At 35.2% G+C, this 17,374-nt stretch overlaps 2 protein-coding genes across 3 annotated transcripts in view; one reads left to right on the plus strand and one right to left on the minus strand.

Moving 5' to 3' along the window:
• Positions 1-410: 410 nt before the first annotated feature.
• Positions 411-17,374, minus strand: part of LOC149787975 (complement C1q tumor necrosis factor-related protein 4-like) — a 42,490-nt gene continuing 25,526 nt past the window's right edge. Inside the window, exons 3-4 of the mRNA XM_089973502.1 lie at positions 4,552-4,741; positions 411-3,884 (exon numbers count right to left, since the gene is read on the minus strand). Of these exons, the coding sequence (XP_089829628.1) occupies positions 3,451-3,884; positions 4,552-4,741 (624 nt within the window). The 3' untranslated portion in view covers positions 411-3,450. The remainder of the gene's footprint in view (positions 3,885-4,551; positions 4,742-17,374) is intronic.
• Positions 6,636-15,543, plus strand: LOC149787976 (C1q-related factor-like). 2 transcript variants are annotated; one of them, XM_089974250.1, is made up of 3 exons: positions 6,636-6,822; positions 9,835-9,978; positions 14,485-15,543. In XM_089974250.1, the coding sequence occupies exons 2-3, from the start codon at positions 9,840-9,842 to the stop codon at positions 14,928-14,930; spliced, it is 585 nt and encodes a 194-aa protein (XP_089830376.1). In that variant the 5' UTR covers positions 6,636-6,822; positions 9,835-9,839; the 3' UTR covers positions 14,931-15,543. The 2 variants fall into 2 exon arrangements, with proteins under 2 accessions (XP_089830376.1, XP_089830375.1); XM_089974249.1 differs by lacking the exon at positions 6,636-6,822 and having other exon boundaries at positions 9,687-9,978.

The raw sequence follows: 17,374 nt of genomic DNA on the forward strand, positions 1-17,374 counted from the left end.
AAATACCATGTAATATGACTCAGACCAATTGTCCAGGTAAAGCCACATTTATCCAGACTACGTTTGTTTTGGATTGTCTGGCATGTACAAAACAAACAAAAAACAAGGATCAAAGTCTAACTTTTCTTACATACTTACAGGATATTTCCGTGGTTTCGTCTGCATTTTCTTATTTTAATTGGAGCTGTTGTAGCGGTGGTAACTTGCGTGTAGCATGGATGATAAAATAAATAATTTTTCCTTTGCATATACAAATGGCTGCGTCACGTATTACGTTAGTCGCGTATATTAGAGCTCTCCCTTTTCGGTTTGTCTACTTTACGCCGATTCGTTTTCATAACTAAAAGTACTAATTTTACTTCTATAGTAAAAGTATGAAAGCAACATAATAATATAAAAAATTCAGTCACTTGAGATATATAAACAAGTTTTATTACACCTATGTATCTCAGCATAGACACAATCTTGATGCTGTCGTATGTGTGGAGAATAATGTAATCAATAATGTGGTGGGCACCGAGACAAAGAAATCCCAATGGAAGGGTTACATTATATGTCTTCTGCCAGACTCTACAGGAACATCCTCGTCTCCTTCCTATCAAGTTGAAATGACTTCGATTCTCTGAAGTAGTCTCATGGTTGCAAGCCACGGACATCGATCCACTACGCTCCTTTATCAAACGTGGCTGCCTGTGCTTAGAATTTCCCGCTTCCGATGAGTACACATGAACAAAAATACGTCACCAAAAACACAGTGTAGCTGACGCCTACACATCAGTGAAAGCTCCCGTGTAACCAACAGAAGAAGGCTTGTATTTGGAAAAGAAACAATTCGCTCATTCCAACAGCATGATGTTGGAAGACCCGGTCGTATAGTTGGCGATGCCCAAGGCGTCACGCTAGCAGCGGGCCCAGCCGGTGCATTACTGTACTATGCGTAAAATAAAAAAAAATTGTAACTTCGAGCACAGGACCCCGAAGGGGCGGGGCCCAAGGCAACCGCCTTGCCTTAAGGCCGGCCCTGTCTGATCACAATGGCGAGTGATTGGTTAAGCAGGTTTATGCATAGTCATGAGAAATCTCAATACAGAGCGTAGTGGATTGTCGTCTGAGGCTTGCGACGATAACGAAACTCCTATGTAATCACAGTAATACTTCGAAAAATTACTAAATTTTTGGCGGACGTACATTCGGATTCATATGCAAAGAATATATACCTATAAAATGACAGGTGTTGAAAATAACACTCGACGATGTTTCAACTATCAATGAAATACCTGTATTTTCAAACTCTGGTGTTATTCCTGCAATTTGAGATGAAAAAGTTTGACGAAATCATTCGATTATAATAGCAACTTTTTATTCTAGTATTCTTGATGTTACGACGTCGACTCTTTGTGACATCAAGGCACTTCTTTTTGTGTATTATCACATGGTCGGTATAGTTTTCCTACAGTATGTGCAGTTTCATATTTTTTTTAAATATCACAACGTGTTACCTATCACTTTATGTGATTCTGATTGGTCCAAATAAGCCCTGGAAATTATGATGCAATATTCTCGTTACTGATTGGCTGCGATCGTGGGAAAGCTTTTTCAACTGCACCTTCTAGAATGTTTTGTTTTCAATTAACAATTTGGCTACCATTTTTCGAGTCGACTCACGAAAGGGAATTGAGGAAAAATGGTCTAGTCTGTCTGAATACGGTCAATTCCCCCCCCCCCCCACACACACACAGTGGTTTATGACGCCATGAATAACAATATCATCATATGAAACATGACGTAAAATCCCAAGGCAAGAACAAAAACAAGAAGTAAAACTAAAGGTATTGCACATTTGATAGTGGGTCTGTGGGGTGGGGGTTGAGGGTTCGGTATATATCCACCCTTTTTTAAAGCGTGGTTTAAATATTAACTTACAGAAGTAAATAAACTCACCTTTTTTCACAGAAGACAGTGGTCATAAACCGGTTTACCATCTGACAGAACTTTATCCAAACACAGCATATTTATGCTGTACATTTGTGATGCAATTCCGACTCTCATATTCGGTAGCCTTTTGTTCCAAATCAAATACTGTAAATATCCGGTCACGACTACATTACAGTAAATATGGAAATTTCGATCTAGTAAACCTTCTTTCACATGGATATCGCAACAATGTAATGTTTAGTTGTGAAGATGACACTTAAGGTTGCGTAAACATTGAGTGTCAACAGTACTCAAACGGGTACTGCATCAAACAATGCGACATCACACACATTGAACATTCTGTGTTCAAAAATGACTATGTAAAATGTTCTATTTATTCGGAAGGACGCTTGTTCTTTTATTTATAGTTTGTAAGAAAAGCATAATCTACTTTTAGACGTTTAAAAGTAGATTATACTTTTCTTACACTCTATAAAGTGATATGTTAACATGTTATAATACCAAAATTATTACATTGCACACACTGTAGGTAAAGTGTACCGACTTTGTTTTATATATATATATATATATATATATATATATATATATATATATATATATATATATATATATATATATATGAAATACATAATACTAACAATAATGTGAACTTTTTATATGTAACTATTAATCCAAAGACTCAAATAAAAACCACAAGAATTGCATGACAGTGCTGGAGGTAACTCGAAGAAATAAACTGTGAGAAACCAAATAACTTTCAAAAAAGCTCTAGTAGAACCATTTCCTACTCTGAAGCGAGGTAAGTCAACAACTTACTATAAGAAGCAGAAAAAAAATCTCTCCCAAATTTTCAGAAATGTCTCCCACTCTTTATCTTGCAAGCGATGGAAGCCGGAAATGCCGAAATCGGTTAAAAATATAATAAGTATTTTTAATGAACACGTTTTAAGTGTATTTTTATTAGTTTCTTTAAAGAAACATAGTTCAGCTTAATCCAATTTCAGCATTCCCGGCTTCCGTCGCATTTCAGACAGCTGAACTGTAGGACAACGGATTTGCAAACACGTTCATTTGCTTGTGTGAGAATTTGAATGTATTAGAAAAATAGACATCAGAGAAAGAACCGTCTGACTAAAACATTATGACATTAATTTGTAAAAAAGCGTCGATAAGGGCTGCCAAGCGTGTGAAATATTCCTGAAAATGCGACTTCATGTTTCCATGCTAGTCTGTATCAGAACACGCTACACAGCGTTCTTGGGCAGTAAGACCTCGACCCCACCCCCAGACATTAATATTGGGGTCGATGTCGTACATTTTAGGACTGAGACTGACAACTGTACATCCCGGTTATATCGATAAGTACTGATGGAACTTGTCTAACTTTATTATGCACGGTATAGCATACAGTAGTCCGAGTTTCCTCTGACCCTTGCCACCCCATTTTTGACATTTGGACATTTTGGGGTGGCAAGGGTCAGAGGAAACTCGGACTAAGGATACGGGTATTAATCCTTAAGGCTGTACAAGAAATCCGGAAAATGCTGGGTAGTACCAGCGTTCAAATGAATTAGAAAACATCCCATTTCCGTGGGAAACACCTATCCAAACAATGTCGGCTGCATTGAGTCGGAACACTGCAGAGTTACCTCCCATATGGAAACCATGTGTAATGGCAATACCCGCGTGAACTTTGTACTCGCCGTTCACCACGATCCCAGTTACAAGGTCGGTGTCAGGAGAAGCAATACCCATTGCGTGGGACGTCATCCAGGTAAAGAAGTAGATGCCAGAAACGGGGACAGTAAATATGCCTGTGATCGCAGAATATCCGTTACCTTCATTCGTAGCTACCTTGTCGAACACCAGCTTCTGTTTCAGTCCGAGATTTGTCAGAGATGTGTCTCGATAAGCCATAAAGGCAACATTTCTGGATCTGGACGATGAACCTTTATGAAATAAATGCAAAATATTATTATTATGCGGCTAGGTTACTGTTTTTAATGAAATGTTTCCAATGACTCTACTCGACCGCAGAACATATGTTTGCAAAAGTACTTTCACTATTTGATTCTTAACAACATCCGGTCCAGTAGCTTTTAAGAAAGTGCAGGTCAGTTGAATACGTGCTGTACTTGAGAATGGGGAATTATGAAAATATTCTTTTAAGACCTGACTTCTAATTTTAAATTAGCATTTTTATCTAGGTTTCAGGTTTGCTAATGATAGAGACCCACCAGAATTTTTTTTTTATAGAACATGACAATTCTGTTATTCTCGTTTTAGTTGAAAATCTGACTGTGACTAGATTTTAAAGGAAATAATCGAAATTCCGAGTATTTTTATTTTCATATATTCATTCTTTCTCGTAAATTTAGCGTGGGGAGGAGCTGTATGAGTAAAAAGTCTTGACTACATAGTAATTTGCCAAATAAACGCTGCCTTTAGTCGACAAAACAATGCCAAACAGGTGTGTGATTTTTCCAATGTTACTGTTTTACTGTGTATTTATATTTGAACATGTCATTTTTGAGTTGTTCAGAAAGAACTCATTGCCTTACTCAGAAGGATAAAAGATTTATAAAGTGAAATGTTGTATCAAAATAATCGTCTTACCGTCAGCGTCTTTCTCTAGTTTCCTTTCAAGATTTGCTACTTTCAGCATCAAAATCTCGACGTCATTTTGCAACAGGAGACGTTTCTCCTTTTCCTCCTCCAGACGCAACTTTACGGCACCGACGTCACTGCATGTCATTCCGTCCAATATGCCGTGACACAGTTGTACAGAGATTATACAAATGCACAAGAACCACATTTATGTAGCTTGTTAATTCTTGACTTTTGTATCAAAGGCAGGCATATAGACGTTGTTGAAGGCTGATGTAAGTATTTGCTGCTAACCATCGCTTTTTGTTTCTTTATTCATTGTATCATTTATTAATGCTTGTTATTTTGGCCCCAGTTACTGTTGGGCCGAAGCTTGTTTGCCAGAGACTGAATAATATTGATGGAAGTGTAACAAGTGTCATTACATAGGAATGGTATGTTAATTGTATGCAATATACCAAATTGTGTTTCTCTCATCGTCCTGATTAAACAAGTACATGTTGTAAGTAATAGCTATTATTTATGTTGCTACGAGAACAATTAAGCTGAATTTACGCGCACTTGCAATCACACCCGAAAGCAACAATAAGTCACACCATATAATTATGCTTGTATGGAATTTACAAAGTACATTTAACATCCACGAAGTAAATAAAGGTCAAAATCAAATAAAAGTCGTTTGAAAAACATAGTTAAGATAGTTAATGCCGTACAGGGTTATTTTCTGCAGCAATCTAAATTGTATTTTTATGGTCTATCTTCATTGTGACAAGGTGTTTGTAAAACAGATTTCACAGCATAAAAATCTATACCTTATTTGTTTGTCATGATACAGGCTTTTATTTTTGTTCTATATCCGTCTAGGCCAATCTATGCATGAGTTTCCTTAGAGAGTATATATATATATATATATATATATATATATATATATATATATATATATATATATATATATATATATATATATATAATGTCAAATATTAAATCCCGTCAAGTTTCCATTATGTATTTTTGCTTACTTATTGATATCGTGACAAAATACCTGATTGTCAGGTGAAATCTCACGCTTGTGTACAGAAAAAAGGCAAGCGCTACACATTGCCGTTATAAAAAGAAGAGCGTTTGTTGTCGATTTTATTTTTGGGGAGAGTCTCCTAATTATCACAGCCACAAGGCGCGTAATCCGGACGAATTATCACAGCAACAAGGCGCATAATCCAGAAAATTATCACAGCAACACGGCGCATATTCCAGACAAATTATCACAGCAACAAGGCGCATAATCCAGACAATCAACAGAGGCAACAGATATCAAATGTGCTTTCAAATTCCTGATGCAAACCATGACGCAGATAAATATGGATGACTGGATCCCGTATTTCATTTACATGTGGTATATAAATACACACGTGACTAATCTCGAGGTTAACACAAGTTAATGATACAGTCTTCTTTAGTTTCTTGATACGCTAGTTTGAATCCTAGTATTATGTAGAAAAATGTGCACATTAACCGATTACGTTACCCTCAGATACATTATACTTTGGGGCAGGGCACAGATCAATCTTCTCTCCTACAAGTTTCAGGCAAAATTTTGAATCTTCGATTGATATCGTTAGTGACACGTACAAACATATTATTACTATCAAGGACTATAATACTGATTAACTTGTACCTTCTATCTCTGCAACTTTAGTTCATTTAATGGAAATATATAGTCGACGAAATGTGATAGCATATCCTACACGAGTCACTTCCACTACTAGAATTTTGCTTGATCCAATCTTTGTAAATAATGCTACAACTATATTCATACATACATTTTAAAAATTGAAAAAGAATTTAGTGACCGTGATGCTTCTACTACAGCAATCAGTGTTTAACGTGTACCTCCAAACGGCCTACCCTGTATGGGTAGTAGTGAATGGGGTCACCCTAGCGACAATGGAAATTTAACATTAACCAAACGGCCTACCCTGTCTGGGTTTACAGCAAAGTTGATTTTAGCTAATGAAAAGCTCTGATAACAGGAACTAACTGGGTAGATCGTTCGCTAACACCAACGGATAATGATGTTGCAACATATGTATTCAAAACCAAATTATTACAATTGACAGCTTTGTGTTTTCCGTTTAAATCTGCAGCAGTTCGCCCGTGCAATGAACCGTGATTTGGTTGCCAATTAAGAAAAATGACAAGGAAATGGGACAGAGCACGCAAATTTGCCCTGAATCGTGGTAGCTAATCGACTGGAATAAATTCAAACAAATAAGAAATAAGGTAAGCAACATTAAAATGCATGCTAAAAATCAATATATTTGATACACATATTACAGATTCTAAACAAAAATGCTCCAAAAACATTTTGGAAAATTACAAGATCAGTTTTGAAATGATAAATCATTCAACTTTTATTCCACCACTTCCATTCTTAATCCAGGAAAAAAAGAACGGCTATGTTTTTCAAGAATATAAACTGAATAAATATTCCTGAAGCTGTTTTTGAAAATATTCATCTCAAGTATGTGAATCCTCTTCGCCATTTTGGATTACTACCTTCAGCAAATATCAAACTGACTTTTCACATTGGTAGCATTTATAGCATTTTAAAAACAACATCATTTCGAATAGCCTCTCTTCGAAATCTTAAATACCAACTTAGTAGGCTATTTTTTCAAAACTTTATGAAACTAATATAAGGCCCATCTTTTAATATGCCAGTGCAGTCTAGGACGGATACACGTTGACGGATTCAGAAAAATTGAAAAAACTACTGTGTTAAGCGACAAGAATAGTTACAGGACTTCAACATAGTTACAGGACTTCCACATAGTTACAGTACTTCAACAAAAATAAACATTAGTAAGCAATATCTCTATTTTCAAACAGAGTGGGAAAGTCTGCGGTCTAGAAGAATGAGACAAAAATTAAAACTGTACCACATTAAAAGGAAACAAACTCCGTTCTATCTCAGCGAATTTCTCTCCCCCCCCCCCCCCCCCCGTGTCAGAACAAACAAATTATAACCTTCGACATTCAAACAATATGGTCATTGGCAATTTCAGGCTAAATTCTACCAAATCATCTTTTACAGACTCATTGGTTGCCTTGTGGAATAGGATATCTTGTGTTGCATGTCTTAATGCTTTGAAAAAAGTGTTTGTGTCCAAAAATCGTATCTTGGAAAAAGCGAAGTTTTATTATTCGAACCCTAGATATTATCCATACTGGATTACGACATATTGTAAGTTCATTAAATGCTGATTTTTGTCGTGTTCAGCTTGCTGACACCCCTTTTTCTTCTTGCTATAGTTGACAAAAAACTGAGCTAATGAGAAAATTACTCATTGCCATATGCAACTGATAGTTTAGATTTACTGCTTTGGGGATAGGGCGATGCAAGCTGAAAAATATAGAACTATACATGCATTTAAATATATAACCTTTGCCTGACGACTGCAATAACTTACTCAAAATGCGATTACTGTCTCTTTCTCTCTCTCTCCAATCACGTGTCATTATTAGTCACTGTATTCATGTTGAATATGTTGTGATACTTGTAGTATAAAGAGAGAGGGCAAATATTTAAATTGTGTCCAATCTTATTGTATTTTTTGCGACAATAAAATATGTTTAATCCATGAAACCACTCGATCACTGTGCACTCGTGCTTGTAGATTGAGTTATTGCCCTTTTGGCTTAAAACTGGTTGCTCTATTTGTCATAATCCTGGGACTAAAGCTTGTCTCGTAGTTGCTGAGAGACGTCTCTGATACTTGGTATACAATACTTTGCATGATCATCATGACTTTAGTAAGAGTTATGACCCTTTTGGATTGTATCTTGAGGCAAATAGTCCAATAATTGTGGTTGGATGCAGCAAAGTAGAATGTATATTTGCTGAGCATTTTGCTCATCATTCGTGTAATTTTCTATTTTTCTTCTTCTTCTTCTTCTTATTATCATTATTATTATTATTATTATTATTATTATTGTTATTATTATTTAGCCACAACACAAGTGAATGGAAACTTTCGAATGCTGTGAGGATACAATTCTTGAATACAACGGTTAAGCCCCTCTTTATTCTAAGTAAATCCAGATTATTGAACTATTTACATTTGTTTTCTTTTTCTTTATGTTATTTCTCCTTTCGTTCATTATTCTTATTCATTTTCATTCTTTTTTATTTCTAGGTACATATTTTCTTATCGATGTCTGGTTTGGTGAGTTTCTAAATTCTCAGCAAGTATAATCGATACTAATGTTAAATACACGTTCTCAGAAGACACATCTGCATATCAATCCAATAATTATTCTCATCTAATATATATATATATATATATATATATATATATATATATATATATATATATATATATATATATATATATATATATATATATATATATATATATATATATATATATATATATTCGACCAATGCGGGTATGTATATGTAAGAAAACTTGCTAATAGCTTCTCGTGGGTCAGTGGTTCTTTCCGGGGTTTTAAAACCTACAACGGCAGCGACTTTATAGCGTAATTTGTGGTGATGTGTGCATGACTGAGATGGTATACAGGTCCGTGCTTTCAGGTAAGGCGATGGGTGCTGTTGAATACGAATTAAAAATTCTCTTATCTGTATAATTATGTTGTCAATTCGTAAGTATCACAAATGTTTGAAGTCTCTAGGTAGAGAACGTGACACTATATTACCAATGTGTTGATTAGGTTGCTATGGTTTTCCCATTCTTGGTTTACGTCTCTTAATATTAAAATATAAATGCTTGACACTTTTATGTCAGAGAAGTGGGTTTAAATAGGACAAATCTATCACTGTGTTTAATATGATGTACCCCTTTATGAGGACGAAATGAGGCTTGTTAAATGTTACAAATCGTCGAAAGATTCTAGCCAGCTAATAGTAATGGTTTGTGACAGCACTTGTTTAAGCAGTTCGTCGAGATAACGAAAAACAGGATAATCAAAGATGACCTTGACTTTGTGACCTTATATATGATGTCATGCATATCCAGGAATTCAAATTAGTCTCATTAAATTGTAGCAGAAACGCTTAAACAGCTTCCGGAATTCCATCTGGTATATAGATAATGATGCTGAATTGCGTGTTCTATTTACTGGGTTTAGTAAAGTCTGTAAACAAATTAATGTTAGTTACATTCTGAGTTTGCTTTTGCCACCAATAATTTTAGAAAGGTTGGAAGAAAATGGAGGTTTTCTGTATTGCTCTACACTTTCTGTTCGCCCAATCTTCTCTCGGCATTTCAGACAGCATGATTAGCAGTGACGTCAGCGCCGTCAAGTTTCGTCTTGAAGAAGAAAAGGAGAAACGTCTTTTATTGGAAAATGATATGGAAATCCTGATGTTGAAAGTAGCAAACCTTACAAGGACTGTGGAAAAATTTGCAACAGGTAAGCATCTTACTAACGTACAGAAAATCGTCACAGGTAAACATCGATTAATATGGAGAAAATAGCTTATTATTTTTTGTGGTTATTATTATTCGCCAAAATTGATATTTCAAAGTATACCATTGGTAGTAATTTAAGACACAATATATTCATCAAAATCGTATAAAATCAGACGAGTTTTCATCCTAAGGTTTACATTTTAAAATATTCAATATGAATAAAATGTAACCAGGAGTGCGCTTATTTAAATTATATAACTTACGTAGCGATACCAATATGTCGCTTACTAATAAAGGTAGACTTTTTGGTCTGTTATTTTCGTTGCTAACCCAAATGTTATATAATTGTTTGAAAATGGTCAATGCTTTGTCGCTAAAATTCTTTTTACTATTCCATATTTTCATTATTAGATCAATAAAATTATGGTCCACATTCTTCCTTTAAAAAAAAAACGTTTGCCATTTTATTATATGCTTCCAATTTTGATTCAGATCGTTTATTAGGGTCAATATACAATTTATCAATATCTACTACTATTCAGTTTATAGGACTTTCAGGTAAACAATCAAAGAATCATATTATATTTCCAATCCTGTACTACTATTGGTTTTTATCGTTTTTGGAAACTTTGGAATATTGATATGAAAGATGTAAAGCAGATATTAGAGATTTCTCTGAACGGTCAAGAACGCACACAGCATAAAAGACATGAGGAGAATGGATATCCCTGTCAACGCCCTCTATCGATACCAAACTAATTCGAAAACATTTGTTGTTTCGACATTAAAGTTGCATACAATTATATATATATATATATATATATATATATATATATATATATATATATATATATATATATATATATATATATATATATATATATATATATATATATATGACCATGCATCTTAGTCAAAATTTTCTCACTCGCTAGGCATTCAGCATTAAGAGGTTAATTAAGGACTGGTCGGACTGGTTTCAATATAATGTGACTGGGTGAGGCATCATGTTACGCGTCTGCGGCATGATGTCCTAGTGCTACACATCACTATGAACTGTTACACTTCAGACAGCGTAGCGATAGGACTGAAATTGTTTTAAAGCTACATTAAAAATCCAAATCACACACACACGCACAAATTTTGATTTTTGTAAAAATCTTAGTTTATATAAAAATTCCACTTTTTTATATTTTGTGCTCATTTGCAAAAAAAAATCTTTTTTAATGCAACAAAAAGAAAATTTAAAACATTTGCGTAAAATGAGATACTTTGGGTTAGGGTTACTATACATTTTGAATATTTCAGTCCAGATTGTGGCAACATTTGCACAGGTTGTCCTATATTACGTAAAAGAAAGTAACTTCTGCTTCCAGGTTTTAGTCATGTTGTGGCAACATTTCCCACAGGTTGTCCTACATTGTGCAATACAAATTAAGGACATGTGATGATTCGTATTGCTCTCACATTGACTAGGTAATTAGATAAGCAGTTACTCAGCAAGGTTGACTGACAGGTCCTAAAGGTCTATTCTGCATAAAAGTCAGTACAAGTGACCAAAATTTTGAACTGAACAGGAAATACATTTTTTTGAGAAGTGCTTTTTTGCAGCTGGAGTATGATACATTCATTGGTCATTCATTGTCATACTTACATGAAATATAAATATGATGGCAAAATCTGAAGGTCGACGCAGATCTTAAAGTAGTTTATCCCACACTGCAGACATCGTAGCGATATGACTTAAAAAGTTTTAAAGCTACGTCAAAAATTAAAATCACACACAGCCACACAAACAAAATCTTTTCAAAACGAATCAAAATATATAGTAAAGAAATAGTGAGCTTTTTTGGTTTCTTATGTTATCTACAGTTTCTTGTTCTTGTAGAAACCTTGCTTCATCCATATGCAAAACTATGGGAAACAAAGTATCAACCCTACTTGCAATAATTGCAGAAGCAACCTTGTATGATACAGTTGGAAGTGAAATGGGTCTCCAGTTTGAAATGTACCACTTGGGTTTATCACATTGTGGTACACATGTAATAACTCCTGAGGGAAGATAATTCACCAATTCATACCTAAAATTAATGACCCTCGCTAGACACTATCCAACATCTTTCCAAAATAATCCACCAGATCCTGGGATTTTTCATGGCATTTTTAAAAAATGTGCAGCTTCTGTATGTGATACGATACCATTAAAGTAATGTTTCTGTACTTGAATGTCTGCGCAGTTAAGTAGCATTTCAAGAAAAATAGAATCACCTTCACGAATTTTATATAAACTCATATAAACTTGTTTTGCTCAACCTCAAATGTCTTGTTGACTCTGTGTTAAAAACATTGCTTGTTGCAAGATGCGGCAATTTACTCGTATAGTTTCTATTTTCCAAATGACAGAGAAATTTAGTTACTTTCTTTCCGTCCATATAGCTGTAGACCGCACCCTCATTCCATCCAACTTTACCTTCCTAAAATCTTCTCTTTTATTTTTTCCACAAGTTGTCATGCTTCACTAAAAAATCTCGTCTAAAATTTTATAACTGCAATTAGTTGATGTTCCTGTCGATCTTGAGTTTTCTTTTCATACAAGATGCATACGAAATTGTTGTTCCAATAAATTGTAATAGAAGCATTTTAAATAGATGTTGATCATTTGTTACACATTCAAAATCCGATGAAGATACAGGCTCAAAATTGTCCAGTTGTTCAGTACAAACCTATTAATGTTTATCTTTTAAGATGGCTTATTTTACTCTTATAATATTTTCCAGGTCTTCTAATCTTGAATTATTAAATTTCTTGAATTTTTCCTTTTAAATTCCTTTTTGAAAGCTATCTTCATTTTTACAAGAGAATGGTCAGTCCTGCATCCAGTTGAACATTTACATTTTCACGAACTGTAAATCAATTTTCAACTCTTCATTTTCAGATTTCAAATTAATCTTTTCTGTGACTCAATATCTCATCACACACAACAGAAAAAAAACATTAAATTACATACATTTTACCTAGGGTCGGACCACAGGTTTTTGGTGCCCTAGTTGAACTACAACTTTGGCGTCAAGAAGTTATGAAGTTTCAAAAAAGCAAGATACACGAAGGGTTGTTGGCGCCCTAGTTGAGCTATACCTTTGTCGTTTTCCTCCCCGAAAATCAAAACGTGTAAACAATGGAGGCTGAAGATGCCTCCTCTTTATGCTGGGAGGCCAATCTTTTCATTCAGTTGCACATTTCAGAATGTGGATCCTTGAGCTGTCTTTGAAGTTACTGATTTCCCTCATCCTTGAGCTGTCTTTGAGGTTACTGATTTCCCTCATCTTTGAGCTGTCTCTGAGGTTACTGATTTCCCTCATCTTTGAGTTGTCTTTGAGGTTACTGATTTCCCTCAACGTTCGTGTTCCATAGCTGATGAATTTCCCAGTGTTAAGACATTTTAGTAACCTGTATCGCGGGATTTGCTCTGAAACACAACCATTTGATGCCAGGGGATGTTTGGAATAGTTTACTCTAATTATTATCTGTACAACAGGAGTACGACCTAAACCGCCTGCAAATAACGGAAGCATGACTATTATAAAATACATATACCAACAGATTCATCCGCATAACATCTTGCAGCATAAAATATATGTTTACCACAACATTACCAAATTTATTCTGGCTTTAAGATTAAGAAATGATGTATTTTTGGTGTGCCATAAACAACAAAGAGCTCGCTGTCTTAGCAAAAATGAGTGTATCTGATAATCGAAATGATTATTTTATCCTTTCTGTACACACCATCTCGCTTCCCTCCCCCCCCCCCATTTCATTTCGTTCTCTCCAGTGAGTATAGTTTTCCAACATATGAAATACAAACCTAATTTTAAAAAAGTGATAATTTAAAAAATAAGGAGGTTTACAAGTGTGCACAGTCTCTTCGAGTTTCAAAAGTAAAAATAAGAAAATAATCGAGTATGGGTTTCTAACTTGACGAGTAACAGCAAAATGCGCTTGTGCCAAGTCACTCGTTTAGAGCGATATCAGGAAGTTCTGAACTTTCAAAAAAGCAAAATATACAAAGGACAAATCAACTGTAAATGTAACAGAACGACGTGAAAAGAACAGGCACAATAAAATGATAGAAAACATTACAAAGAACAACCTACATGAATCCAAAGAAAATGCAAGGAAAAGCAAAGGATAGGAAAAGAAAACATGAATTCAGAGAAGACAAGAAAATATATAACTGTAAATCTGAGACACTTGCATAAGGAGATAGCCACATTTTGGCAAATCCTGGAAGAAAAATTGTGTTCAGTCTAATTGAAATCTGGGGTTAATGGTCATCACACTACTCTTTAAATTCAATATATTACAATACTATGTTTAACAAAGTATTTATGTTTACTCAATAAACTCTTACCAGCTCACGTTGTACGTGTGTTTTCCAACTTGTAAGGAAGGGAGAGAAGCATTTTGCTTTAATAGCCTACGTATGAATAGCATCTTTTTATTATAGGTTCCTCAACTTCCCCATCCACCACAGCACCAAGCATTGCCTTTATGGCTTATCGCAAAACAGTCTTGACGAATCTAGGAGTTAACCAGAAGCTAATCTTCGACAAGGTTGCTACAAATGAGGGGAATGGATACTCTGCGACGACGGGGATTTTTACAGTTCCTGTTCAGGGGACCTACTTCTTTACATGGACAACTGCACATGCCAAGGGTTATTCCCTTCCTGATACATATCTTGTGACAGGTCTTGTGGTCAACGGGGAATACATGGTCCATGTTTGGATTGGCGTCGAAATGTCTTTCAATATGGGAGGTAACTCGGCCGTTCTCCGACTAAACACTTCAGATGCTGTGTGGATAGGCGTTTCCAAGGGAAATGGAGTTTATTCCAATACAGCCGCAGGATGGTTCTACCCGACCTTTTCTGGATATCGGATACACATTTAATGTGTTTCCCACATTTTTCGTCCAAGTTAGTTTGGACACCTAAGTTAAACTTTAATCCATACTTCCTTATACTGGTGACGAAATCATGCTTGTCTGATTGCTTGATGATACTTTTTTTAATTGCAGAGGCAACAATAGTTAATTGACTCGCCCAAAACAAATTAAACTTTTATCGCCAAAACTTTTTATGAATATTTGTCTTTTTTGTAGCTTCACTGGTATCCTGCTTGCAGCAAGACAAAATATAATAATTGCTACATAATTTAAGGAGAACTGTTAGTCAACTATCATGTCTGAATAACCACAGTTCAGTGAGTAGAGATAATATTCAGACTAACAAATATTAGACCATATATCGTCACTTCCGGTCATTTCCCCAATAGTAGATTTTCAAGAGTTGATAAACTCCTTGACTTCTATACTGAGAAAAACGGCTAAGAAGCATTATTCTCCTACACTTGATATTCTCATACATGGGCTATTCTTTAAAGAAAAGGTATTCGTGAATAATAATAATAATAATGATAATGATAATAATAATAATAATCTGTATAATCTTTATGATCTTTATAAGTGTAAGTGTATTAAATTAAAAATAAAGAGTTATTAATTATTGCTATAAATGTTATTTTTTTCAGTGCAAAATATTTATTTTTCTTTATCTAGGTCGTACGTGCCTTATTGAAATATCGGACAAGTGATCATACCGGTCTACTATGAGCTAGGTGATGTAAGCCCTCCTTTTTACCGTTTGCACAAGAGAGAGAGTTGCAGCTAGTTTGTTTAGGCTAATAAAATCACAATGAAGATTTTTACCTATTGCATTCAGAGCAGAACTTCATGCTTAATTAAATCATGTAAACCAAGCAAGTTTGCTCTCCTCCACCCCCACCCCCAACACAAAAGACAAGGTGAAATGAAAGTCACAGCTGCATTGGCTCATAACATTTAGTTTTCTCAGAACTGGGAACATGGCAGTTCTTCGCATTTTCTTTATGCACAATTGTTATGTAGATTTGATTTAATTATATAGGATTTAATATATATTTATTTCAATTTAATTGTTTGTCAGTTTAATTTTTTTATATTTTTCATTACATGCTACTGTAATGTAAATTTATTCACTAGAGATGATACGTTTTTCAGAAAATAGTTTGACCATGACTGTTCGTTTTATAAACACCAGGTGTTGATGTAAATCAGGACCTTGCTTCAAAATTTTTAGCCACGACGTAAAGAATTTTTAAATATTTTTATTTATTTATTAGAGTAAGATAACACTGGTCAACAGTGAAATCATTACTGACTTGAAAAGGCCCTAATCTGTAGTATTTTGGTGTGCCGAACACGAATATAACCGTGAAAAATTTGTATTGGCTCTCGTTTTGAAGATATTCATATACCTCATTTTCTATGTTTCACTGTGTAAATTTCTCCAGTAGGACTGCAGCAACATCCGGAATAATGATGTAACATTGCATAATACCATCATGCTCACATCATCCACAGTTGATTGCATCATTTTCTGATGCAATGCAATACTAATGCCATGCGGCTGCTGAAGTAAGTTGACGTCAGCAGTGTACTATACATGTGTAGGCCTATTATACTAATGCCAGGCGGCTGCTGAAGCTGACGTAAGCAGTGTACTATATAAAGCCCAATCAGATAGGTTCAGCATTTAAAATATTTTAGACGTTGTGCGAGACAGTTCAAGCTACTGTTACATAAAACTTATTATTTTATCCATTTACGTACAATAAAGAACAGTAATGCCTCGAAAGTGTGTTAATACCGCGGACAATTTTTGCTATATTTGTGGGGAAGTGACATTTGCCAACCAGAAGAAAAGTATCAATTCTCAAGTGAAGAAGGCATATCATCTTTACTTCGGATGCAAGGTTGGTGACCAAGACAAGCCTTGGGCTCCGCATATATGCTGTGCTACATGTACAACACAGCTTTCACAGTGGTTGAATTGCAAAAGGTCATCAATGCCGTTTGCAGTCCCAATGGTGTGGAGAGAGCCAAGCAACCACCTAAATGACTGTTACTTCTGCTTGGTTCCTCCTCTTTCCGGCGGAATAACGAAGCGAAAGAAGTCGAGAATAGTCTACCCAAACATTCCGTCTGCATTGAGACCAGTTCCACATGGTGAGGGACTTCCTATTCCAGAACCTCCAGCAGAATATTCTCTTGATTCATCTGACGAAGACAAAGGTGAGTCGACCTGTTCTTCTCCTGGTCCATCAGCATGCAGTGATCCAGATTTTCACTGTGGTGCATCATCAACCCCACACAGAATAACACAGGAAGAACTAAATGACCTGATTCGTGATTTGGACTTATCAAAGAACAAGGCAGAATTGCTAGGATCAAGACTACAACAATGGAATCTTCTAGAAGAAGATGTCACAATTACTGCATATCGAAAGCGCCACCAG

Source organism: Sinohyriopsis cumingii, chromosome 11 (genome assembly GCF_028554795.1).
Source record: "Sinohyriopsis cumingii isolate HCF-2022 chromosome 11, ASM2855479v2, whole genome shotgun sequence".
In the NCBI taxonomy this organism is placed as follows: domain Eukaryota; kingdom Metazoa; phylum Mollusca; class Bivalvia; order Unionida; family Unionidae; genus Sinohyriopsis; species Sinohyriopsis cumingii.